This window comes from Electrona antarctica (assembly GCF_951216825.1).
Source record: "Electrona antarctica genome assembly, chromosome: 18".
Taxonomy (NCBI): Eukaryota; Metazoa; Chordata; class Actinopteri; order Myctophiformes; family Myctophidae; genus Electrona; species Electrona antarctica.
Genome location: NC_136799.1, coordinates 40,079,556 through 40,104,817, shown reverse-complemented (window position 1 = coordinate 40,104,817; position 25,262 = coordinate 40,079,556). Strand labels below are relative to the sequence as shown.

General features: G+C 41.7%; 3 protein-coding genes and 2 long non-coding RNA genes across 6 annotated transcripts; 3 read left to right on the top strand and 2 right to left on the bottom strand.

Moving 5' to 3' along the window:
- Window positions 1–1,839: 1,839 nt before the first annotated feature.
- LOC306942350 lies at window positions 1,840–3,405 on the top strand. The gene is made up of 3 exons (XR_013792276.1): window positions 1,840–2,037; window positions 2,189–2,497; window positions 3,118–3,405. It is a non-coding gene; the product is annotated as an uncharacterized lncRNA (long non-coding RNA).
- Window positions 3,406–4,017: 612 nt separating this feature from the next.
- LOC306941899 (uncharacterized protein) lies at window positions 4,018–6,437 on the top strand (the record flags this gene model as incomplete). The annotated part of the gene is made up of 5 exons (XM_079527539.1): window positions 4,018–4,042; window positions 4,383–4,682; window positions 4,933–5,328; window positions 5,826–5,950; window positions 6,108–6,437. The coding sequence occupies 5 exons, from the start codon at window positions 4,018–4,020 to the stop codon at window positions 6,435–6,437; spliced, it is 1,176 nt and encodes a 391-aa protein (XP_079383665.1).
- Window positions 6,438–11,195: 4,758 nt separating this feature from the next.
- trmt61b (tRNA methyltransferase 61B) lies at window positions 11,196–15,117 on the top strand. The gene is made up of 8 exons (XM_079527313.1): window positions 11,196–11,840; window positions 12,423–12,821; window positions 12,980–13,082; window positions 13,857–14,047; window positions 14,206–14,297; window positions 14,494–14,684; window positions 14,813–14,896; window positions 14,981–15,117. Exons 1-8 carry the CDS (start codon window positions 11,457–11,459, stop codon window positions 15,013–15,015), a joined length of 1,479 nt encoding a protein of 492 aa, XP_079383439.1. The 5' UTR covers window positions 11,196–11,456; the 3' UTR covers window positions 15,016–15,117.
- Window positions 15,118–15,126: 9 nt separating this feature from the next.
- On the bottom strand, window positions 15,127–19,050 carry spdya (speedy/RINGO cell cycle regulator family member A). Of its 2 annotated transcripts, none has more exons than XM_079527314.1 (7): window positions 18,785–19,050; window positions 17,593–17,883; window positions 17,044–17,102; window positions 16,867–16,952; window positions 16,554–16,725; window positions 16,129–16,462; window positions 15,127–15,866 (listed from the first exon to the last, which is right to left on the bottom strand). In XM_079527314.1, exons 2-7 carry the CDS (start codon window positions 17,843–17,845, stop codon window positions 15,805–15,807), a joined length of 966 nt encoding a protein of 321 aa, XP_079383440.1. In that variant the 5' UTR covers window positions 17,846–17,883; window positions 18,785–19,050; the 3' UTR covers window positions 15,127–15,804. The 2 variants fall into 2 exon arrangements, with proteins under 2 accessions (XP_079383440.1, XP_079383441.1); XM_079527315.1 differs by having other exon boundaries at window positions 17,593–17,878.
- A 1,072-nt stretch (window positions 19,051–20,122) lies between these two features.
- LOC306942005 lies at window positions 20,123–21,853 on the bottom strand. Its single transcript, XR_013792227.1, has 3 exons — window positions 21,732–21,853; window positions 20,973–21,159; window positions 20,123–20,873 (listed from the first exon to the last, which is right to left on the bottom strand). It is a non-coding gene; the product is annotated as an uncharacterized lncRNA (long non-coding RNA).
- Between the last annotated feature and the right edge of the window lie 3,409 nt (window positions 21,854–25,262).

Genomic DNA, 25,262 nt, shown 5'->3' with positions numbered 1-25,262 from the left:
ACTCTAGGCAATTGTTAGCTCTCCGTGGTGTTGAACGGATCGATATACTGGCGCTTCATTTCTGCTCCTCATCCGTCTCTCCCGCAAAATATGAACGCTTTTTGGATCATATGTGACTAAATTTGACTGAGGGACTGCCATTGGATTTTTTTGAATTTTCGTTTTTTCATGTCATATGAAAGCAGGGAATCATAGCTTCAAATTGACATATTGGTTGTTCAGTTTGACCCACCAGTTTTGGAGATATGGCTTATAGAGTAATGTCTTGCAGAAAACAGCGAGTTGAGAAAACAGGCTTGAAAGATTCACTTCTGTAGTCTCTAACATTACACCTAGCTACATGTTTAAGCATTTATTTCATATTTACATGTCGATTTCAGCTCTGACACTTATTTCAGACATGCTCTAGTATGTGAAGAGTCTGCCTGTGCTATTAACTCATTTTGAAAATAAAATAAAATACAAGTTTTTCTCCTCTGGTGAAAAGCTGTAATTTGCGCGATGGCAGTCTCTCAGTCAAATCTGGTCACATATATCGTATAAACTAAAACGATCGCAATGTAAGCTAGCTATGTAAAGTAAACTTTTTTTAGTGGATTGTTTCCGGGTCATGGGTTTCCGAGTAAAAGCGGCCATGTCTTTCCGGCACCCCAGAGCTCCTATTTTGAAGGACTTCCGGCACTGATTGTGTTAACCCATTTAGGACTGACGTCGAAATTAAAATAATTGGGTATTTCTGAAAAACCTCATGTTTCTGTATCAGTGGTGCTCAATATTTCATGTCAAGGACCCCAAAAATGATATGTAATTGACCACCGACCCCCATCTGAAAATATGTTGTTCAAGGGACCCCCCAGAAGCAAAGTTAGAGTTAAAAATGTTCGCTCTGAAAGAATATATTCCAAATTTGCGCCACATTTTCACGATTTTTCAAAAATAGCAGACCTACAAGTTAATAGCGCGGTACTGAGTGCCGCACTATGAGCTTGTAGGTCTGCTATTTTTCAATAGCTAAAGACAAAGTATAACATAATGCTTAAAACACCAAAAGGGGTTCCTACCCAAAATGGGTTAATGAAAAAAACAACGCAAAATAGACTAGAACAGTCATACCAGGTCACTTTCCTATATCAGCTGAATCTCATCACGATTGCAAATGCTTTCCCCACACTGAAAGTACAAAAACTATCATTTCATTGTAATGACCACGATGGGCCGTATAGACATGAAGCAGGGGCCGCATGGGGCCCGCGGGTTGAGTAGCGCTGCTGTACAGTATGTGTTAAAATTGATGAGTTATGTGGACACACCCAACTGACCCATCTCCTCTGCCTCCTCCTCCTACATCACAATGTGCTATGACAGCAGCCTATCATTTCAAACTTTAATTAGCATTCTTTTCAACATGCGTGTGATTTGCTTTAAATGGTAAATGGTGCATTTACTGTACATAGTGCTTTCATCCAGAGTGCTTTACATAGATTGTGCATTACATTCACCCATTCACACACACATTCACACACCGATGGCAGAGTTAGTGTCTAACCTACTTAGAACCTACACTAACTCTGGGGGAGCCCGGGATCGAACCGGCTACTCTACCGGCTACTCTACCCCTGAGCCACTGCGTGTCCCCTGCAGGATAGACTGTGTAGAGTCTTAAAACTCTACTTAAAATGAAAGTAATGCATTTCTTTTATTTTGCTTTTGTTTTTACTGCTTACTTTCGTCTCTGTACAGATGTCAGATTGGTGGAAGGAACCAGTAACTGTGCTGGAAAACTGGAGATGAAACTCCATTATGAGCATGATGAGTGGAGACCAGTGGATGATTCTGACTGGACCCTGCAGTCATCATCTGTAGTGTGTAGACAGCTAACCTGTGGTTCTGCTGTTTCATCACTAAGACTGGTTGGTTCTACAAATCAACCTGTATGGTGGATAACATCTCCCTGTGTTGGCTCTGAGTCTTCACTGAAGGACTGTGGAACAAATGCGTCTTATACTTCAGCCCACAGACTGGAGGTGATCTGTTCAGGTAACACCTGTTCAGGTGACCCTGTCTGTCGTGTCTGTCTGTCTGTCTGTCTGTCGGATGAGCGGAGCAGTCCTGAAAAAGTGTAATGTTCTATGATTAAAAAAGATCTCTCTCCCCCTCCCACTCCCTCTCTCTCTCTCTCTCTCTCCAGAGTCTGTGAGGTTGGTGAATGGGACCAGTGTGTGTTCAGGCAGAGTGGAGGTGAAGTCTAACCAGTCGTGGGTCTCAGTGTGTGAAGATGACTTTGACCAGCAGGATGCAGAGGTGGTCTGTAGGGATCTTGGCTGTGGGGCTCCTTCAGTCCTACAGGGGGCGCTCTATGGAGAAGTGAACGCTTCGATGTGGACCAAAGAGTTCCAGTGTGAAGGCAACGAGTCTGCTCTCCTGGACTGTAGAACCTCAGACTCAACTAGAAACACCACCTGCTCACCTGACAAGACTGTTGGACTCACCTGCTCAGGTAATAATAATCAGAACTAGAAAAGAACATTTCACATAATGTGACTGGTTTGTGGTCACCTGCAGCCTGGCATCATTCACTTCCCTGTGCAGTGAGTGAAATGTACTCTAGCTGCAGACACTGTCATGTCTGTGATTACTTTGATTCTGATGGGATGAGAAATCACATCCAATATAAGCATATGGTTGTGAATCACCAAGGTGGTAAAACTGGAGCTATTTAGGCTATTACCTTGTACTTCCTGCTGCCACCGTAGTCCAATTGAATTGTGGAATTGGTCGAATTGAAGAAGTAATCCAGCACCGCACCACAAAGCTCAAGGCACCACAAATATATTATGCTTAGGGCACCCAAATGGCCATCAGCTGCCCTGATTACCTCTATGGTCATGTCATCAAGGGAGACCTGTCCATTATTTCATATGTCATCCTGATTGGCTAAGATTGACGGTGGAGTCCTGTGCTCAGGAGCACATATTTCTAGTTTAAATCATGAAAATGACATTGCTAGCCTGAGATAAAACAGTAAAATACCAACTATACATGCAATTCGGATTCCTATTTAACAATGAAAGTAATAGTACTTTATTTTATTCTTTGCCTCGTTTTGCCACTGTACAGAGCCTGGTGACGTCATGTTGGAGGGAGGAACCAGTAACTGTTCTGGTATACTGGAGGTGAAACACCAGGAAGAGTGGAGACCAGCGGGTTCTATTTATGACTGGAACCTGAAGTCATCATCTGTAGTGTGTAGACAGCTGAACTGTGGCTCTGCTGTTTCAACACAAAGGAGGTCTGATGCAACCGTTGAACCTGTGTGGAAGATTCCATGTGTTGGATCTCAATCTTCACTGAGGGAGTGTGGAACAAAGGAGTCTCACAATTCCACTGAGAGACTGGAGGTGTTCTGTTCGGGTAAAACACATAAACAGTGACCTCAACTATTACAATAATGTGGACTCCACTTCACCTCCACAACTCGTGCGTGTGTGCGTGCATGTGCGTGCGTGTTGAAACATGTTGCAATAATTGCCATTAATAAGATACACGTACGTTGACAACCACCCCCCCCCCCCCTCTCTCTCTCTCCAGAGTCTGTGAGGTTGGTGAATGGGACCAGTGTGTGTTCAGGCAGACTGGAGGTGAAGTCTAACCAGTCGTGGGTCTCAGTGTGTGAAGATGACTTTGACCAGCAGGACGCAGAGGTGGTCTGTAGGGATCTTGGCTGCGGGGCTCCTTCAGTCCCCCAGGGTGCGCTCTATGGAGAAGTGAACGCTTCGATGTGGACCAAAGAGTTCCAGTGTGAAGGCAACGAGTCTGTTCTCCTGGACTGTAGAACCTCAGACTCAACTAGAAACACCACCTGCTCACCTGACAAGACTGTTGGACTCACCTGCACAGGTATAATCTAATAATTTTAGTAATGTCCTCAAAGTATGAGGAGGGAAAATTACCATCTATGCCGCCAAACTTTGAGGACGGAATTGCAGCAAAATTAACCATGTATGGCCGACATTGGCGATGTGGTTGGCCGATTGGCTGGAAGGTGTGCCATTATTCCCATTATGCACTGTGATTGGCTGAGCATGGCATGAGGGTGTGCCACAGCCAGGGACACCCGTTATATATAAGTTGCAGATATTCCGTGCTCAAACTTTGAGTTTTGAGTTTGACGTTTGGTCAAATCCGTTCCAAGAAGTCACCCGTTTGCCGTCTTGGGAGTGACAGTTCACCATGTGTTAGTGTTAGACAGTGTTAGGAATAGATCCCCACCATCTGTTAACAGAACACCACCATCCATTAACATGGAGTGGGAGAACTGAACACTTTCGGCTCACAAGGCATGTCTGCTCTAAATGGTTTGTAACGGTCTTGTCTCTGTACAGAGCCTGATGACGTCAGGCTGATGGGAGGAAGCAGTAACTGTAGCGGTGTACTGGAGATGCAACACCAGGGAGACTGGAGACCCGTGGATGGTCAGTCCGACTGGAACCTGAAGTCATCCTCTGTCGTGTGTAGGCAGATGGATTGTGGCTCTGACGTTTCAACACAAAGGAGTCCTGCTTCAACGGTTCAACCTGTGTGGTGGATCACAGCTGACTGTGTTGGAACCGAGTCTTCACTGAGGGAGTGTGGAATGACACTGTCTCAGAATTCCACTGTCACATTGGAGGTGATCTGTTCAGGTAACACAAACAGTGACGTCTGTCTACTTGCCTACTTACTTAACCTACCTATCTACAGCATAGAAACAGGATGTTTCTTTTTCTGAATTAATTTAAAATAACTTTTTTTGCATCGTCTAATTTCAGCAAAAGCCATACAAAAGCCTTACAATATGTTGGATCTCTAATCTTGGTCCCATCTCATTGGCTACTCTATACTGTATGTAAATATCTGCTGTACTATAATTCAATCACTCGTGTCTTGTTACAGATCTTCTGTTGAAGCCAAACATCAGCGTCTTCCCCACTCTAAACGGGGTTTCTGAGGGCCAGCAGCAGGGGCAGCAGGTGTCTCTAAACGGGGTTTCTGAGGGCCAGCAGCAGGGGCAGCAGGTGTTGGAAGGTTCCAACTTCAGCATCAGCTGCTCCATCCTGCCACAGTACCCAGACGGCTCCTTCCACCTCACCTTCACTGGAGTCAACAGCACACACAACCACACCCAGCCAGCTGTCAATCACTCTGCCAACTTCCTGTTCTTCGAAGCAGGCCCCGGCCACCAAGGGAATTACAGCTGTGCTTATCACGTCGACGTTGTTTTAAATCACACCAACGTGTTTTCTCACAATGTCTCCTCTGAGAGCGACATCCTCTCTCTCACCGTCACAGGTAACCTGAATGAAATTACCTTTAAACCATTCTGGGCGGGAACCCCTTTTGGTGTTTTAAGCGTTATGTTATACTTTATCTGTTGAAAAATAGCAGACCTACAAGCTTGTAGCGCGTCACCGAGTGACACGCTACGAGCTTGCAGGTCTGCTATTTTTGATAAATCTTGAAAATGTGGCTCAATTCTTTGAATATATATTCTTTCAGAGTGAATGTTTTTAACTCAAATCTTTGCTTCTGGCGGCGGGGGGGTGTTTGGGGGGTCCCTGGAACAACATATGTTGGGCCAAATACAGATAATTCTGGGGGTCCTTGACATGAAAAAGGTTGAGCACCACTGATATAGATTCAGAAGCCCTTTTTTAAGAATCGGCCTCAGGTCTAAATGGGTTAAACTCACAATATGAATCTCCGTCAGGCATGATTCAATCAAACATGAAGGTTTATCAAATGATAATGTTCTTACATGATATGGTGATGTTTTTTTTTTTTCACAGTCCCTCCTACAGTCCCTCCTACAGTCCCTCCTACAGTCCCTCCGACCGACAGCATCAAAGTTACAGTCACAGTGGTGCTGCTGCTGTTGATGCTGGTACCCATCGCCCTCTATTGTCTCTGGAAGGTAATACATCTTTACACAACACAAGACTGGAATGTAAATGACAGTTAAACCAGAGTTCAAGTGTCTTCATATACAAACAAACAATAGAGAGATAGGAGGGTTCTCAGGCAGATGATGATTCAGTGACTTAACGTTGGGTGTTTCTGTGTTTCTCCAGGCCACCAGAAGACATAATGCAGGAGTGTGGGACACTGCGACGGTTCATTATAATGTCGGAAATGAGAACATTGATATCGAGTATTATAATGTTGTTGGTTCTGATTCTGAATCTGACCTCGAGTATGAAGTGATAGATGAACAAGTAGTTGTTGGATCTGGCCCCATTGAAGAGGCAGAAGACTCAGATTATGAAGAGATAGACCAACAGGTAGTTGTTGAAGCTGCTGGACCCAGTGAGGAGACAGAATACCACCAGTATGAAGAGATAGATCAACAAGTAGTTGTTGAAGCTGGACGCAGTGAGGAGACTGGAGTCCAGGCCCCATAGACACTTGAGACGCTCGGGTGGCACAGTAAAGTATGTGTGCCCACCATTGCGGAGTCATTGGGGGTTCGAATCCACCACAATGCATCTGGCTTTGTCGAGCATCTACACGAACACATTTGGCCCATGTTCGGGGTAGAGAAGCCGGGCGGAGAGGGTGATATATATATATATATAGTCACTGCACATAATTCTACAGAGTATTCCTTCCTGTCAGCAGGGAGTGTTGGGTGAGAGGAGTAAGATGAAGGCTCTACATCCTCCCGGTAGGAGCTCCAGGTGAGCTTGTGACAATGTACAGAAATGTGTGTGGGGAGCAATACATTGGCATAATGAGTAAATTGGGGGGGAAAAGGGTAAAAAAAAGGGGGGGGAAAGAAAAAAAGATTGACAGGAACAGACAGACGGAAGAACAAGTACTGTACTTTACCTGGTGTTGGTGGTTGTAAATAGAAATTGGGGAGAAAAAGGGGCAAAAAAATAAAATAAAAAAAAGATTGACAGGAACAGACAGACAGAAGTACTGTACTTTACCTGGTGTTTGCAGTTGTAAATAGAAATAATTCCCCCCAGTCCACACAGACCAAAGCTAAACGAGGACAGACAGAAGATGTGATTTTGAAACGGAAGCCTTGTTGCGTTGTTATTTAGCTTGTTATGGGGGCATGGTTAAATCAATTCATTTAATGTCGGTCATCCATGCTGGCGCTGTATAATACTACAAATATTAGCCGTCCCAAACGTCAGGCTCAACCGCCGCCTATGCAGGCAGTGACCGCATCCAGTCAGGATGCTCTCTGTGGTTCCTCTGTAGAAGATTATGGGACCATGCCCCGAGAATTAATATTCCAAGCAGCCAACAGCAACACTTAAATAGTTGTGTAGGAGAATTAAAATAGTCAACTTGATGAAGGGCTAGTCAGTGGTTGCTATACAATTGTTACTTTTACATATTTTATGCGATTAGGGTATTAATATGAATAATCTTGCATTATCATTCAAGCTAATGTGTAATCCCTCCATTTTATGATACTGTATGTGTTTTGTTTATATATTTTTACAGAACAGTGTTTGTTATGAGCAGTAAGCCATAGTGTAAATAGGAGGTTATTGTTCCTTTGCATAGGCTCAACTTATGTAACTTAGATAGCATTTTATGTAGACATACAGTAGCACTCTATAGTGTATACGCATAGCTTCATTATATAGATATTCCACTGTTAGGTTGTTTGCTTACGTATGATTCATGATAACAATTTTTATGTATTTGATATATTACCATGTTTTTGTTCTTTGATTTTTTTAAGATTTAAAGATTTTTTTTAAATCACAGTTAAGCAACTTTAGTTTGTATTGTATCCTTTTCAAAGGTCCATTGTTTTGAAAAGCGCATTGGAACTGAATGTGCCTTCATTACTGTAAAGTCGACGGTTGTGATTTAACTATTCATACAGTTTTAAACAGTTGAATTGATGATATAATGTTTGTTTCTTTGTGCCTTTTGAAATAAAGACAAAAGTCCTGAATATGAAGAATGTTCTCTCCACAATGTGTTGTAGTAGAAGAAGCTCCCATTGGTTACCATGAACACAAACACATCCAACAGCAGCAGCAGGAGACAGTGTTTACTAAACCAAAAGCTGCTACGGTAACTAAACTGACATTTTAACATGGATAAATTACTTTATTGGCAATTTTAAAAAAAAAAACCCTTCAAGAGTGCCAATGTGGATTAATACACACACTAAGCCCTTTCAAGAGGGATTTGGCCATGAAAGACATTTTCATTCAAAGCAACACGAAAACAATTAATGCAGAGTGAAAACATCACAGTTACACCAGAGCAAAGAACAATGAAGAATCCTAAATAATCATAATACTCACGTCACCTCTCCATCATCTTCAGGGGGGTTCCTGACACGGAGGCCGGGGCCACTGGAAAATATATGCAAAACATGTGTTAATTCTAACTGATAATAAATGCATTTTGTTCTCAGTCCCCCTGGCCAAATGAGATAGTCTTCTGGACTATAGACGGGGCTATTTGTGTTTATGTTAGTAGCCTATGCATGCGTGGGCATGTACAGTGCATGTGTGTGTAAGACTCACCTGGCAGTGGCGGTTTTAACATCAGCAGGGTCACCACTGTCACTGCTAACACAATCTGAGAACCCATCGTCAAACAATAAAGGAAAAACAGCGCCCTCTTTGCCAGTCAACAGTCTGTCGAGAGACTACTGCTAGTGCTAACATGACAGCTAAACTGAGCATGAGCAAACCTAGAAGTGTTACATGAGCATCCCCTGGTGGACAAACTTGTAAACAGCATGACATGCAGTATAATGCATAATGCACTGTGAACAGACAAAGCAACAACAGACATCCTCATCCTTACATAAGTAAGGCGCGATACCACAGTATCACATGCATGCTAAACAGACTGAGGGACAGCCCTGCTGCACATCTTTATTCACACATATAGGCTACTTGCTGCCCTTTAGTTTACTTGACCATAACTTTTGCTCTGTTCTGCTTTTTTTTCACCAGTGGTAGAAGGTAACACTTGGTGGTTTTGAAGTGTGGCTCTGCTGGAAATGACATTTCACCACCAGTCTGTTGAGATGCAACAACTTTATCAAACATATCAGATATCACTGGTATGTTACCTCAAACTTTGCTATATGTTCATAAGCTAATGTTTACAACGACATGAAGCTTGTACAGTAAGGTATACTGTATCACTGTGCTCTAACTCAGTGGTTCTCAACCAGTGACCCCCCCAACATCATCATATTTGAGCTGTACATTTTCCCTTCATTGTCAATGGCGTTTAAAACAAACATTGAACTAAAAACAAACATTAAACCTGTATATAGGAGGGGCGGCTAGCGCCCCTCAAAAATAACATCCCTATACAATGTGCTTTCTGTCACTCAGGAAACGTCTATTAGTCACAAGCCTGAGGGTCTGGAAAAGGTTTACCCCAAAATGTTCAAGGCCAGCTGTTGCAGGCATTTATCATTGAGTTCTAACAGTAGCAGTGCTTTGTTAATCAGGAATAACCCTCTGCTTTTGTTGAAGAAGTCTGAGGGGAGGCAATTCATTAACAGTGCAGAACTGCAGACTAGAGACATTACTCATTATCCCAACTTACTTATGAAGGAAGTCCTCGTGGCAGCTGTCCCCGATCATCATAATTTAGCCTGTGTCACTGTCTTTGATCTGTTCAGCAGGAACAGAAAAACAAAAGATTAAAAAATAATAATACACCCGCACACTGTGTATTTGCTCGGTACAAGAGTATTGTCTTATTTAATGAAGCAACGTTTCGGTCCCTCTGGACCTTCCTCAGGCATAACACATCATTTTTACAGAGTTACTTATATACAAACATTTGAAAAGGAATCAACCAATCACAATAGACAGAGTCTGATTAAAGGAAGAGGTACAGCGTGATGATCCTCAATTTGCTGACATCATTTAAAGGCACAAGGACCCCAAAGAACTATTAGGTTACATCATTTCAGTTACATTCTAAAAAACATTATACGAGAAAAGATGTAAAGACAAATGGTTGTAAACATACATTAGGAAATCAACAAAGTCGACAATAAGAGACAAAAGTCACTAGGTCCTGCTCTCATGACATACATACAATGAGAAAAATACATTAATATATATATATATATATATATATATATATATATATACACACACACACACACACATACACAAACCAAATTCACTCAACAAGGCAAGAAGTTCTGAATTAAAGTGCTTATATATTTGACGTTTTAGTAAATAGCATTTTGGGGGGGGGGGGGTGTAAAGCCAAATAGGGCCCTTAAGGGTGATGAGACACTCAACTTATAGAGGACTGCATGAAAAACATGCAAATTCACAACATGACGTTTAGTAACAGTTCATCATTGAGCCCCTTTGGGTGAAGGGTTTGGATCCAATATGCTTCACGTTGTTTGAGTAACAGTATGGTTACCGCATCTGTTGGGCAGGCAAACTTGTTCTATACCCATAAAACGAAAAGAAGAAATTGTCATGTTTAGAGTCATTGAAATGGACAGCAATAGGGTAATCACGGTCGTTTCTCCGAATGGAGCACTTATGTTCACTAATTCGTTGCTTGAGCTGTCTAGTGGTTTTGCCCAGGCCAATCCACATGGGCAACGAACGGATCATATAGACCACATAGCCTACAAGTGCTTATACTCTGAATTTTGAACTTCTTGCCTGTATGGGTATGAGTGAAAAAAGCAGCCTTAAAAGTATTGCTGCACTGAGCACATTCAGCACAATTGCCATAGGGATAGTTTCCCTTGGGCAGGGGACTAAAGGCTCATATACATACTCAACTAAGGACATCACCGCGAGTATGATGGCCTCAACTCTTATCACCGTTTGATAAGCTATCACCAAAAACTGGAGTATGTATGAGCCTTCAGGAGGGTCTGTATTTTCGCTCCAAGTTAGTGGCATAAGTCAAAGCATCCTGGTTTAAGTTCTAACTGGACACCACTGCGGCGCGTTCTAACCTAAGTAATCAGCATTCAGCAATAGAGCCTTGAGCTATTTTATAATAACAGTTACTGTAGTAGTAGTAGAGACGATTGGTTGTTACTAGACAACTTAACTAGCCAGGCAGTGCCAGTCACAGTGACTTGCTTGCTTGCTTCTAGGCTTTGGTATGTCGCTCTCTATACTCTAAGGTCGCTCTGTCTAGAGATGTCGCTTAGTTGTGACGTAGAGAAACAGGGAGGCACGTGTGTGTCTTGTCTCGTACTAACCTCGCCTCACCAGGCTTTCCACCAGTCTCCTACTAGCAGGCAGCATTGTGACTTCAAGTTGAACTGGAGTCAGTGAGTGTAGTAAATTACTGGTTATATTCATTGCGGTCAATCAGTTGCTATGTTTACGTTGGGATCAATCTTGGAATCGCGTGTTATCAATGAATACTAAGAAAAAGAGTGCGTGAAGCCGCATGATCGCCTACAATCAGCACTGATCATGTCTTGTCAAATGTGCTCCGGAGGGGTTCTCTTTATAAACAGACTGTTGCGCGGTGCTTGCGCGTCTGCCCGTGCACACCCACAACGCAGGGAAACGCGTGCTGTGGTTCAACTCCCGACGCGGATCTGGTGCGCGAGGAGAACATTCTCAGATGGTCACCAGAAGACGGGTAATAATGGGAGCAGCGGAGGGGACGAAGGAGACCGCTCTGACCCTTCCTCCTCCTCCTTGAACCCTGATCATCGGACTCCCAGGAGAAGACTGCTGCCAGGGGGGAGGAGACCCTTGTCTCCACTGGAGAGGATCAGTCGCCTGCTGCCTCCAGATTCTTTGAGCCCCGATGTGGCTCAGCTGAGAGAACAAAGCCAGGGAGATGTGGAGGTGAAGGTCCCAATTTGGATGACAACAGCATGATGCACATGTCGAAGGAGAAAGTATTCATATTCAGTTGTGTATAGACTATACACAACTGAATATGAATACTTTCTCCTTCATCATTTACTTGTACATTTACTTCAGTAGGTGTACTTGAGTAAAATGTCGAGGTATAGTTAATTGGAGTATTTCAAAATTTATGTATTTTCTATCTGAGGCTATTGTATTTTTAATACAATTATTTGAAAACTTTAGTTATTTTGTAGATTTTGATACATTGACCACATTAATTCAGCCCTATATAATTCTATCTACAAGCTCACAATGCATCACATCAAAGATTTGTATACATTTGAGAACATGTGAGAGTGAAATGGGACATTCATTCACATGCATGATTTTGTACTTTCTACTTTTGATACTTTGTACATTTTACTCACAGAAATGTAGAATTCCCGACTTTTACTTCTGACTACATTGCAGTATTGATTGTAGGCTATGTACCATAAATAATTCGTAATATATGCGTAATAATACGTACATAATGTAATTAATGTGAGCACTTTTTCCACCACTGTTCATATTCAGGAGGATCCCGGGCTTAAAGATGACGTTTCAAGTGTTTGTGGTGCACTTGGCCCAGTTGTAAAGACAAGTGATTCCGAAACACAGGATCATGCTCTCACCCATGACCAGGGGGATGGTTCTGTACCAGCCACCCTCCCCGGGGAGCGCTTGCTGATGTTTGGGGAGCTGCTGATTGCGGAGTACACAAAAAGGAGGGCACAGTACAAGAACATGTTTATACTTAAGCCTGGGGAGCGTCTGCAGAGCAACTGGGGTTGTGTTTTCCACAATGACATGGCAGGTCAGCCTTCAGGCCTGTTCCTGAAGACCACCCAAGGGTTTAACGCCTTCATACGCCGTGCCAGTCTGGAGGATTATGTGCTCTATATGAAGAGGGCCCCGACCATCTCTTACCCAAAGGTAAGAGAAGACCAAGAAGACTCTAGCATAGCATCTAGCAAGAATCACTTTTCCAGAAGGTCAATTAGAACATTGTTTTATAGTGTCTAATTATCATGTTGATAATTCTAATCTGCTGTATGATTTGTTGACATGAAGCGTCCTGTGTCTCCCCCAAGGATGCTAATGCCATGCTGCTGGATATGGATATCACAGAGGGAGACTGCGTGTTGGAGGCAGGATCTGGGTCAGGGGCTATGTCACTCTTTCTTTCCAGAGCAGGTAGGCTTTTTAATAATGCCTGAGCAGAGACAGCCTAACTTGAAGTATAGCATTGCAATTGTTTTGTTTTGTCATGATTATGTCATAGATAATTACCGTTTACCGTGTTTTTTGGTGTGGCTTGAGCCAATGAGATTGCATGACCTCAAACTCCCAGGTTCCATTCTAGTACAAATTGGACACTGATTCAGGAACCACAACCTTATTCCCCCCCTTTTTTCTGCAATAACTTTTTGGCAGTTTTTCAAATATATAAAGTAAGCCCTGCCGAGCCATGAGGCCCATAGTGCAGTGCCAGTAGCCTATATCTCCTGTTTCTGTAGCGTGAGGCAGCTTGATGTACGAGTGGTGTACCTGGACATGATGTACAAGTACACCCCCTGGACATGACGCTAGTATGTCGCAAGGACTCCATACTCCAATCCTTGATGCCGAGTGCCAAGCAGGGAGGCACTGGGTCCCATTTTTCAGAGTATTTGGTATGATCCGGCTGGGGATTGAACCCCAACCTCCCAGTCTCATGGTGGTCACTCTAACCACAAGGCCACTAGCTGGTCAAATATAAGTTACTGTTATGAAAAATAAAATATAAATATGATGAAAAAAAAAAAGTGGGGAAGATCAGTAAGAAACCTGAAAATAGTAGATTGTTCAAAAAAAAAGTGTCCCAGAAAAACACTTCTTAGGAATAATTAGTTACACAAGTAGCCTACACATTTTTACAGCAGGCAACTATTCATAGTTGAAATGTCTAATGTTCTGTGCTTTGCCTAGTGGGCTCCAAGGGCAGCGTTCTGAGTGTGGAGATCAGGGAGGACCACCACAAGAGAGCGGTGCTCAACTACAACCATTGGCGTGATTCATGGAGGCTGCGGCGAGGGGAGGAGTGGCCAGATAATGTCCAGTTCTACAACGCTGACCTCCTCAAGGCATCCTCACTACTCGCTGGCCGGGGTTTTCATTCGGTCAGTCTGACCCCTTATTTCACATTGCATACACTGTTAATGGCTGCACTGTACCTTTCCCCAGCACTTTGCTGTATACATGTAGATGTGAATTGTGAATGGTGTGTCAGGCTGCCATCTAATTCCAAAACATTTTCCGACTGACATGTCTATCGTAGATTGCTCTTGACATGATGAGTCCCCAGTTGGTCTTACCCACCGTGCTTCCTCATCTTCACCCTGGGGCTGTGTGCAGTGTCTACTTGGCAAAGTGAGTACCAAAATAAGCTTGAGATATAGCTGTGAATGTTTATATTGTATGTTTAAAGAAGCAATCACTGGTCACCACTAAGACCACACTTTGACATGTAGCCTAGACTTATGTGCTTGGTTTCAAATTGCATTGTACTGCATGAACAGAACAGAGAATGCAATGAATATTGTTTGCCTCTTATCCTATAACCAAGTATAACACAGGTTATAGACCTGTTGGATGGGATTCGATGTTCAGCGCTACCTCTGCTGTGTGAACGCATCATTGAGGTGCCATACAGAAACTGGCTGGTGACCCCGGCACACCACAAAGATGGCAGCTTCTGTGTCAGTAAACCTATCGCTGATGAAGTAGAAGAGGCAAATGGAAACTCGGAGGAGAAAGGTGATCATTAAGAACATAAGTTACTATTGTATAAAAAAAAATGTAGAACGACAATTAATTGTTGCTTTCATATTTTTATCTGTGGGTTTTCATCACTGTACATTTCCCTTTTGGTGTGGACTTTTCAGAAGTGTTGACCACCAAGGAACAGCCACCTTTTGGGAGTATCTCCTACATTGCTAGACCGCATCATGTACAAATGAGCCACACAGGTAAGAGCCAACATCCCAAGAGGCAATATTGTAGCATTAATATGCATTATTCTGTGCAATAAATTATACTACTTTCACTTGCAGCATTCCTGACCAAACTAAGGAAGTGTTTCCGGTAGCTGCTTAACCAACCCATGGATACTCCTGGACAGAAATGACTTGTACACTTGAAGAATAAAGTGCTTTACAATTGAGTGGGGACAATATGAAGGGAACAATAAACACATAAGAAGAATGTAATATCTAGCCTTTAATTAAAACTCAAAAGGCTGGTCAACAAGCAAAAAAACAAAGAATACACCCAGTCAAACTCGAATCCCACTATATACTTTACTGATATATATATATATATATATATATATTAACTGTTTAATGCTGGTTTAAATTATTTTCATAAAAGTTATTTTCTTGACATAAATATTTACAGATGTACAAACATTAGCGCCTGCCTGTCACTCAATGTAGAAATGTAACCAACAGTGAATGTGGATTATGTGACTGTAATATCTAGTTGACAGTTGAAACAAAACAAAAGTGTATACTTACAGTTGTGCACTGTATATTTTTTAAAACATATTTATCAAATAATGAATTGTATTAAGCCATGCACCAGAGGTAGTATGAGACCTTGGTAGATTAATTAAGTTAAACTAAGGATAAAGTGCTTAATCTCTATGGAAATGCAAACCAGTGACTTCCACATCACATTTGGATTTGGATGCCACTGACTTAAAGTTAGATGGATACTAAGTTTCTTCATTTAAAACACTGGTGGTGGAGTGCGTGTCCACTTCAAAGAAATGTCTAATGTAGGCTTTATCCAGGGGAAATGAGTGTATAATATACTACACAGACTCTAAATCAGGGTAAGGAAAGTACATTCATTCTATCAGATAATGCAGACTCAGCTACTCCTCGTTGATCCAATCCATGGATGGGTCGTAGATTGATCCACAGGCAGAGTTATTCCCTAACAAAGCAGGAAGATAGAGGCCTTGGTTAGCTAGAAAAACGCTCTTAAACAAGTATAAACGGCTGGATTGTAAGTCATGCACAGTAAGCATCATAGTATAGTCTAAAGTAGAACTGCATTAAAATATTTCATAGTGCAGCTTTAAAGAACATGATGTTAGTTATCACTTCTGTGTTCAGTTCTGATATGTGTTTACTGCCATTTTCAAACATATTTCGACCAATTTACTGTTTAGAATTGAGAACACAGAGCCACCTACTTTGAGCCTCCTCAGGATAGCAACGTGATGGGTGCTGGGTAGGTTTCACCAGATGAACCTTCCTGCGAGAGGCCTTGACACTTGGGGGTGTGATCTGCATTGAGAGGGAAATGGCAAACGGAAGCAGAGAGCCAGGGCTTGGCAATGGAGAGGATGAGCCAGAGGAGAGCCTCATTTTCCTTGTACAGTCACAGAGGACGCAGGTGTCAGGGGATGCTAAGGGCCCACGTGGAACACGGACCTGGTCCTGCACTCCATACCGCCGCTGGGCACCACTGTGGTGCTCAGCCCTCTCCCGGTGCCACGCAAAATGTGAGGGCATGATGGCCATGACCTGAAGGACAAAAGCAGACAAGTGTGCATACAAGCTGCATACACAGATGCTTTAAAGCATCATCAAGTGTGATTTGTTATGCCATGTTTACCTCTTCGCAGCATCGTCTGCTAACTGCAGCTCTATAGCAGAGGCGAGTCCACAGCATGTCCCGCTGTTTGAGGAAGTGGGGAAAGCGCTTCCTCCAGGTCTGGCCCAGTGCCCAGGGAAAGATCTCATATTTGTTCTCCTCCTCATCCTCCTCCATGGTGTTGGCAAGGTAGCTGGAATTATAAAGGATTTAAATCAGAACATTTCAGAGCTGCAATTATGAATTCAAGCATTACAAACCGCTAGCTTGTTGTTAAATATCCCCTGGTGCACATTGACAGTGAGTAGAAAACTAGTTTTGTTATTGAACTTACAGTGCTATGAAGAAGTTCATTCTGTTGTGTTCGCTGATGCTGAAGTTGGCCCTTTTGAAGTAGATAAATGTCATGGCCAGTAGGTACTGAGGGGTAAGAGGACAAGGTGGAAGAGGCTGAAATCAAGCAGTTTCAATATTATCTTGGCACATTTATTATCAAACAGAATCAACCTACCTTGTCTGTGATTTTGAAGCAACAGTCCTTCCACAGAAAGTCTTTTACCAGATCATCATCTGTAAGCCATAATGTGTCATTTAATTTGTATGTCTACTTCTGGATCAATGTCACCACTTATGTTAGGATCAGACCACTAATAAGAAAAGTTAGTGAAAGTTGTAGCAAATCTGCAGGAAAAAAAAAAGCTTACCACTAGCTTTCTTTACAATTGTGTTCATAACGATGTCTACTATGACATCAATTTGTTCCAACCCAACTCCCTTGGGAAACTTTGACAGCTGCTGAAAGTTGGGGTACCATTAACCTACATAAAAAAATCCAAAATGTCATTATGCTTTAAGTAGCATGTGACTGGTCAAACTAGGGGTTTTTCATTCTGAATCCATTGCAAGCATTAGTTTTGCAAGAAAAACACTCCTTGGGCTAAAAACGTCCATAGCCGTCATCACAAATGTGATGAGGTCAGCACATTTGGGAAATGTGGCTATGGCCGAATAATTTGCCACACATTTTGCTAACTTTCCCTGACAACACCCACAAGCTCACCAAAGATTTTGAAGAAGGCTACCATCTCCTCTCGCTGGATGACTTGAGGCAAATCATCTAAGGTTGGTATGGGCTGGTGGTACCCCTCATAACACCTGGGTTGGCTCTTGCCTGCAGGGCCCTTAACCACTTGGCCATTAGTTCTTTTAAGCTGGAGACCTCTCCTGACCTGAAGGCTGCATACACTAGTGTTGGGTTTGATCTGTACAGTAACGGAGGGGGGAGTCTCGTGCCAACTGCGTGCGTTTTTCATCTTGCTGGCTCAGCTTGGTTTATCTGCAGGTATCTGTTCTGATAGGGGTGAGATAACAAACGTGGTTCATTGAGTTATTTTATAATGGTCTGTGTGACACCTGGTGGATTTCAAACTAGGGAATTTAATTAATCAAAAACATCCTGGAAAGTGGAAATATTAGCACAATTAACACAATATAATACATTAAGACTTTTCAGGACTTGCAGGCATCCATTATATATCAATTCACTTCTGATCATTATTCTAAACATGTTCAGAATCTGACCAGAAGAAGGGTTCATTTGGTTCCATTCCATCCACTCAATGAAACAGAGCCTTAATTAGTACAATTGGTAATGCCTGTGTAGGAAGAGGGCCAATTTATTTCCAATATGGCTTCAGTTTTCAGATCCAAAGTAAAATTCAACCAGCTGATCATGGCATTGGCATGGCTGTTGATCCATCATCCTGGTGTGGCCAACTATTTATTTGCAAAACATTGAGACATTGACAATGACTTTCTGCCTTTGATGAAAGAGTCGACACTATGCTAACATTAGCTGTCTCACAGATAGTTGAGCAAAAAACTACAAAACAAAGTTGTTTGTTGGTCTCTGGAGCAAAGTCAGCCAACTATTGCTAAGCTAAAGACTGCTGCTGTAGCATGGTGTCAGAACCAGGGCAGGAAACCAGTTTATTTTTTTACAGCAACAGCTAACATTGCTTATTGTATTAATTTTCTAACAAGCAAGAGGACACATGTCCTCCCAGTCCCAGCAGTGATTACTGCTAATAACCACTTTAATCCATGGCCTCCTTATTTTGGACACGCCGCATGTTTATATAGTCGACGTTTTAACCCCAAATTAAAAAATAGGAATCGGATTTGAGGCATTGTGAGAGCGCAGATAGGGTATAATTGGCCGCCCGACACTATAGGGATAGTGGTAAACTTACCTACAAAGTGCCTAAAAGTGTAGGCAACAATACATCTACCAGCTGAGTTTATTTACAGTTCTCTGGACAGAACCACAAACAAGAGAAATTAAGCAGCGGTATCTAGCAGTGGCGTAAAGTACAGCTGGACGGTGGAGATGCTGACAGCCGAAAACAATGTTGAACTTGACAGGTGAAAAACATGTGAAAACAGGCGGTCTTCTTTGTGCTGCAGAGCGCGGGTCATTCCACAGCACGACCACAGGAGGGCAGGCAGTGCGCGCCAAGAGACGGGAGGGAGGGAGGGAGCTGTACCTCCGCGTGATGCGAGGTTTAGTATTCCACCTGAGAAACTTCTGTCAATCAATATACATGTCCATATCAATTATATTACATTGATCAATAATGAATTGAACATGGTGGACCCTGTTGTAAACAAGTGTAATGCTTAATTGGGTCGTCCACTCACAGTTAACAGCCTTTGTATTGAGTTTGTGCTTGAAATGTACTGTAATTCTGCAATCTGTTAATACAATTTTCAATCAATCAATCAAAGATCTTGACAGGATGACATCTATTAAGACAAGTCATATGAATGTAACCTCTCTCCTCTCGTACCTTAATCTCGATGGTGTTTCTCCATCGATTAATCTTTTTGTGGAAAATGACTTTAGATTAAACAATATCTCATTTGGGGATATACTATACTGTCATGTCTTTAATCTTTCCAAAATTGACTCTTCTATATTGAATATTTAGCATGTATTATTTGAAACACAGCTTTCAAAAATAATAAAAACTATGAAAACCTGTCAAATCTGTGAAGAATATGGTAGCCTATTGCCTAGTCGGTTTTACCTCACAGGCTTATATTTTTTTTACTTCCGTTTTAATTTTAAAGATTATATTTTTCCAGTTTTGTAACTGCCGTTTGTCCTGATGTTTTATAATGTGTATTATGTAATAAAACACACTATGTACTCTATATAATATTCAGTTCTGGGCAGAAACGTTGAAATAATAATTAACCACTACTATAAGGTTTTATTTTATTTATTCACAACATATACATTAGGATGCATAGTGGTGCGTTTTCACAGTCAAAGAAAATTATGGAGACATTCATTTTCTTGAATGAGGAGGTATGTCAGCCAGGGATATGTACCGGTATTAATCAATAACAGGAAGGAAATCCATCAAAAGGCATTTAAAATATTGGCAGATACATTTGAATTGATCCCCGTGTGGAAATCGCATAGCAGCACTGCAGTAGGCATGAAACAACAAGAATATAACTAATTTCAAATAGGTGGGGGGATAAAAAAATAGAACAATAAATGTAGACGACGTTAGAGTCTACCCACAAACACTTGGACTGACTGACACATACTGTAGTGTAAATAAATTATATACAGCAGGCATTAACTATAAGACACAATCTATTGCCAAAATGTGAACCATACCTTATCTACAGTGTGTGTCGAACAATAAAAAAGAAAAAAATACAGTGAGCTCTTCCAGTCCAGATGGATCTTTGTTTCTACCTCTCACAAATTACATTTTTAGATTCTTGAAGACATCTTTGCTGTGATGTAATTAGACCTCCTTGCCATTGTATGTTGTTGACTAATCTTTCTAGCTGAGGAAGACCCATGCAGGTCAAAACCGTATCCTTATATGGATTTTTCATTTCAATTTATTAAGGCTGTTTAACTATATCCTCGTTTTAAGTGTGCAGACTGATAGGGAGGCTGATATGTACCATGTGAACAAGCCTACACAGTAGGTGTATGGATCATATATTATGTAGTCAACAAACAGTGTCAGTGAATATAATGAACAATATCTGTTGCCAGTGAAACATACTTTATACAATATAGTGTTTCTCACCCCACATTCTAGTAGAATCCATTGCCCCGGTATAGCCAGTAGATAATATTAATATTCATAATCAACATAGTCACTTTCATATTCATCAACTATGACTGCACAGACTTTACTCAGCTTGAAAGACATGCAGCTGAAAAAACCGTGACGAACATTGGGCATCTGTCCCACAGTTTCCCAGGTGTCCGTCTCTTCACAATAGCGCTCGATGTTCTGGACGAGTCTACATGAAGAGAGACCAATAGCCATGTGTTAAATATACAGTATGCTGTGAACAAGAAGCCACCTTTTCCCAGGCATTCATGGAGCAGCAGTGTCTTACCCGTTGTCCCCATCCTTCCCTCCTAGTATATAGATCTTTCCATCCACCACAACCGCGCTATGCCAGATGCGTCTCTCTTGCATGGGGGCACACACGGTCCATTGATTGGTCTCGGGGTTGTAACATTCCATCGTGTTTAACTCGCAAATGTCGTCGGGGTTGTCCCCATATGTATAATACTCACCACCTACAGCTAAAAAAATCTCAATCTCAAAATATTAGAATATTTGATGAGACCACTAAAAATGTATTTACAATACAGAAATGTCAACCATCTGAAAAGTATGTTAATTTATGCACTCAATACTGGTCTGGGCTACAACAAATTATTTCATCAATGGGGCATGGCATGGAGGTGATCAGCCTGTGCCACTGTTGGTGTTATGGAAGCCCAGATTTGCTTTGATAGCAGCTGTAAACTAATTTGTATTGTTGAATCTAGTGTCTCACACCTTCCTCGTGACAATAAAGATTCTCTGTGGGGTTCAGGTCAGGCCAGTTGGCTGGTCAGTTAAGCACAGTAATACCATGGTCAGTACACCAATTACTAGTAGTTTTGGCTCTGTGGACCAACACCATGCAGATAACATACAAATAACCCCAAATCATCACTGTTGTATCAATTGCAGTCACACAACCATCTACTGTATTAGGATATTTTACAGCACTGTGTACTTCCGTATGTTGACAAGCTTTATGGATATACAGATTTCCATTTCCAGCAGCACTTGGCACCTGCCCACAGAGCCTATTGAGTACCTATTGCATAGAGCTTTCCGTTGAGAGTACAGACAGTTGGAAATCTATGCGGTTTCTGCATAGGAGCTACTTCTGTCCATGCAGATGTTTCAGCGTTGTACTTGGCCACCTTGCTGATTGAACGACGTACACCTAGGGTCCAGGAGGACGGACGCGCACGCACGCACGCACGCACGCACGCACGCACGCACACACACACACACCATTAACTTGCGACAGGAGTTCCCCCTATTGAGTGAAACATTATCAATTTATGAAATAAATAAAATATTGAAGGTGTTTTAAATGTTAGATTTAGTTATAGAGGTCAATTATAATATATAAAGGCATATTTGTCTTATTAGCCAGGGTTCCTTTTAAAGGGATAGTTCAGATTTTTTGAACTTAAGCTGTATGAAATACTTGCCATTAATATAGTGGTTGCAACTGTATTAATTGGTGGGAGTTCTGCTCTGGTTTTGGTAAATATTAAATAGTTCCGGTCATTTTGTGGGGGGCACTGGGGCCCCCCACAAAACTAACGTCATTTGTATTGTTGACCTATTTCTAAAATATTAGCGCAACTTTCGTTCAACTTTGACCCCTCTATCACATGGAACTATTTTTTGGGCGTAGTGATATGGACACAAAAGAGTGCATGTGTTTGGTCCGATTAGTCATTGGTCCGATACACGACAACCGACCTCAAACCCTAACCTAACCATAACCGCAAGCACGGGAGCAGGCGCTAGTCCGAGGTGCGGACGCATGTCGAACCAATGCTCCGTCGGACCATAGTATGCCTCCCGACACAAAAAGCATAGTTCCGTGTGAGAGGGGTAAAAAATGAACGAAAGTTGCACTAATATTTTAGAAATATGTCAACAATACAAACAACGTTAGTTTTGTGGATTCATTTACTTTTAATGCGTGGCCCCCTGTGCCCCCCACAAAATGACCGGAACTACTTGATATTTCACCAAAATCAGAGCAGAACTCCCACCACGGGACTCGGGCAATCAATTAATACAGTTGCAACCACTGTATTAATGGCAAGTATTTCATACAGCTTAAGTTAAAAAAATCTGAACTATCCCTTTAAGACATTTTCAGTTGACCATTATGCTATGATCCTGGCCATGAAAAAAAAAAGAATAATAATAATAACAGAAAATCCCACAGATGACTGCAATACATTTCACACAGCTTTGCTGAAGGCAAAGGTTTCAATAAGCTGCAAATTTGAAATACTACATTTTAGCCAGAATAGAATACACTGTGCCATGTAGGAAACGTATACCTCTTGCGTCTACCAGTTGAGGGCAGGAGAAATACATAACCACAGTAGTGGGTACTGCAATGGGTACTCCGACAATGGGTACAGCGATTACTCTTGGCAACAAAAGTCTGTGGTGTAAAGTAACTTACTGTTTTACTTCTACTCCACTACATCTACATCAAGCTACGAGCTTGTAGATGTGCTATTTTCAAAATATTGTTATACATTTGAAAACTCAAAACGGGACATCCTGCACAATGAGTACAGTTCTACATGTGGTATTTAAAGTACATGATACCAATACTTTTGTACTTTTACTTTTACTAAAGTCAATTTTGAATTCTGTACTTTAACAGAAACAGAGTAGTCAACAACAGAGTAGTTCTACATTGCAGTATTGATACTTTTAAGTTTTATGCATGCATTCCCGACTTGCATCTTTCCAGAGTAGAAAAAAAAACACCAGCAGGCTGAACCTGCAGTTGCATAAACCTGTTCCATACCAATAGTGTCGCTGCTGGGGTCGTACTTCTCGACTGAGTGCAACCCACCACCAAAGGCATAACCATAGCCATCTAGCATCACCATCGCTATAGACCATGTGGAGTTTGTAAAAAAAAAAGAAGAAAAGAAACTCATTAGAAGTGATGTCCTTGCCAAATGCACTATACAGTCTCCATAAATCCATAATCAAGGCTGTGATATCAGGAGTCCGAGTGGAAGGAGTATTACCTTGCTGCTGTTCGACGGCACCACTCAACAAATACAGGGACACTTATATTATCGATATACTGTATATTTATTATAGCTCTATATTATTATTAAACCATAGAAAGTCTTCCAAAGCATTACAAATATAGCTATTTTGAATACTAGACATTTACTATGTTAATTTATATAATATTGTACAGTACAGTCAATACAGTATGTACAACTAGTTCCACTAATGATGTCATTACTGTTTAGTTGTCACTCCTGCCATTTGAACGGATCAATTCTGCTACCTGTACAGACATTCATTCTTTTCAGAACTCTAATTTAATAACATTTTTGAGTAATTTCCATATAATTACGAATATTGTCTAGAAATCTTGGCATATCTACAAATATTGTCTACTAGAATCTAGACATATCTAGACTCTAGATATATAGTGGTGGCTTGTCCTTTATCTATTGGCAAATCTTGCACCCTAGATTATAATTAACAATCTTACAGAAGTTGCCGTGTGGTTCATTCATGGGAACCAATGGAGCTGACCTCCATGAGTTATGGGAAACGTCATAGCAAAACATCTCTTTATTGACTGAAAAACCCGGTCCTCCAGTCAAACACAGAGTACAGCCTATGGTGAGAGAAGAGCAGAATTAAAACGATTTACCGTATGCCTTAATTGAGAAATAAAGATGCATTTTTTGTATTACTACTTCAGATTCTGTCAAAAAAGAATCACGCAAATTGGTTCACAATATCTCTATAGACATGTGATCGTGATGGATCTGTCCATATTCCATCCTGATTGGCTAAAGCACAAACCACACCAATGGGTCGCCGTGCAACTCCTTGCAACCAAACTGTTGCGAGTAGACACATGTAGACGCATGTAGTTGCAAGCAACCATTGAATTGAACCAATTTAATCATTTGGGTCAACTTGCGTAGACATGCGCCACCATGGACAGAACACAGGACATATCACTCTGCTGGAACGAATGCTAAAACCCGGTTTGTTGCGTCTCGACCCACTGGTGTGGTTTGGGCTTAACATTAGCTTCCAATGTTTGCACGATTGGTCCATTTTGAACAAATGCCTCAAATCATGAACGCAGCATGCTATTTCCATGACATTTTGCATGCACAGTCTCACTAGGCTGAGGAAGAAATGCCACCCTTTTCACATTGGCCTGTTATAGCACCACAAGCTATTTTTGCTAAACACATTTTTGGAACAAAATGCCTCAAATCATAAAAGACTGCCTTGAGAGACCTAGAAAGAAATGGCACCCTTTTCACATTGGCCCATTATAGTGCCACCAGGAGGCCACAATAATCTACCTGTGCTGTGATGAGCACCTTTTCTATTTTTTGGCACTCTACTTATGTGTCTATTTACCCTGTTATTTGTTGACTTGGGTTCGTGGCATTTACTCACCAGACTTAAACGTAGCAGGATCCTCCGCTGGCAAACGTCCTTGAGTCTCCAATGGCAAACGTCCTAGTGTCTTCCATTGATTGGTCAGGGGATCAAAGCTCTCAATTTTCTCAAATATCTCGCC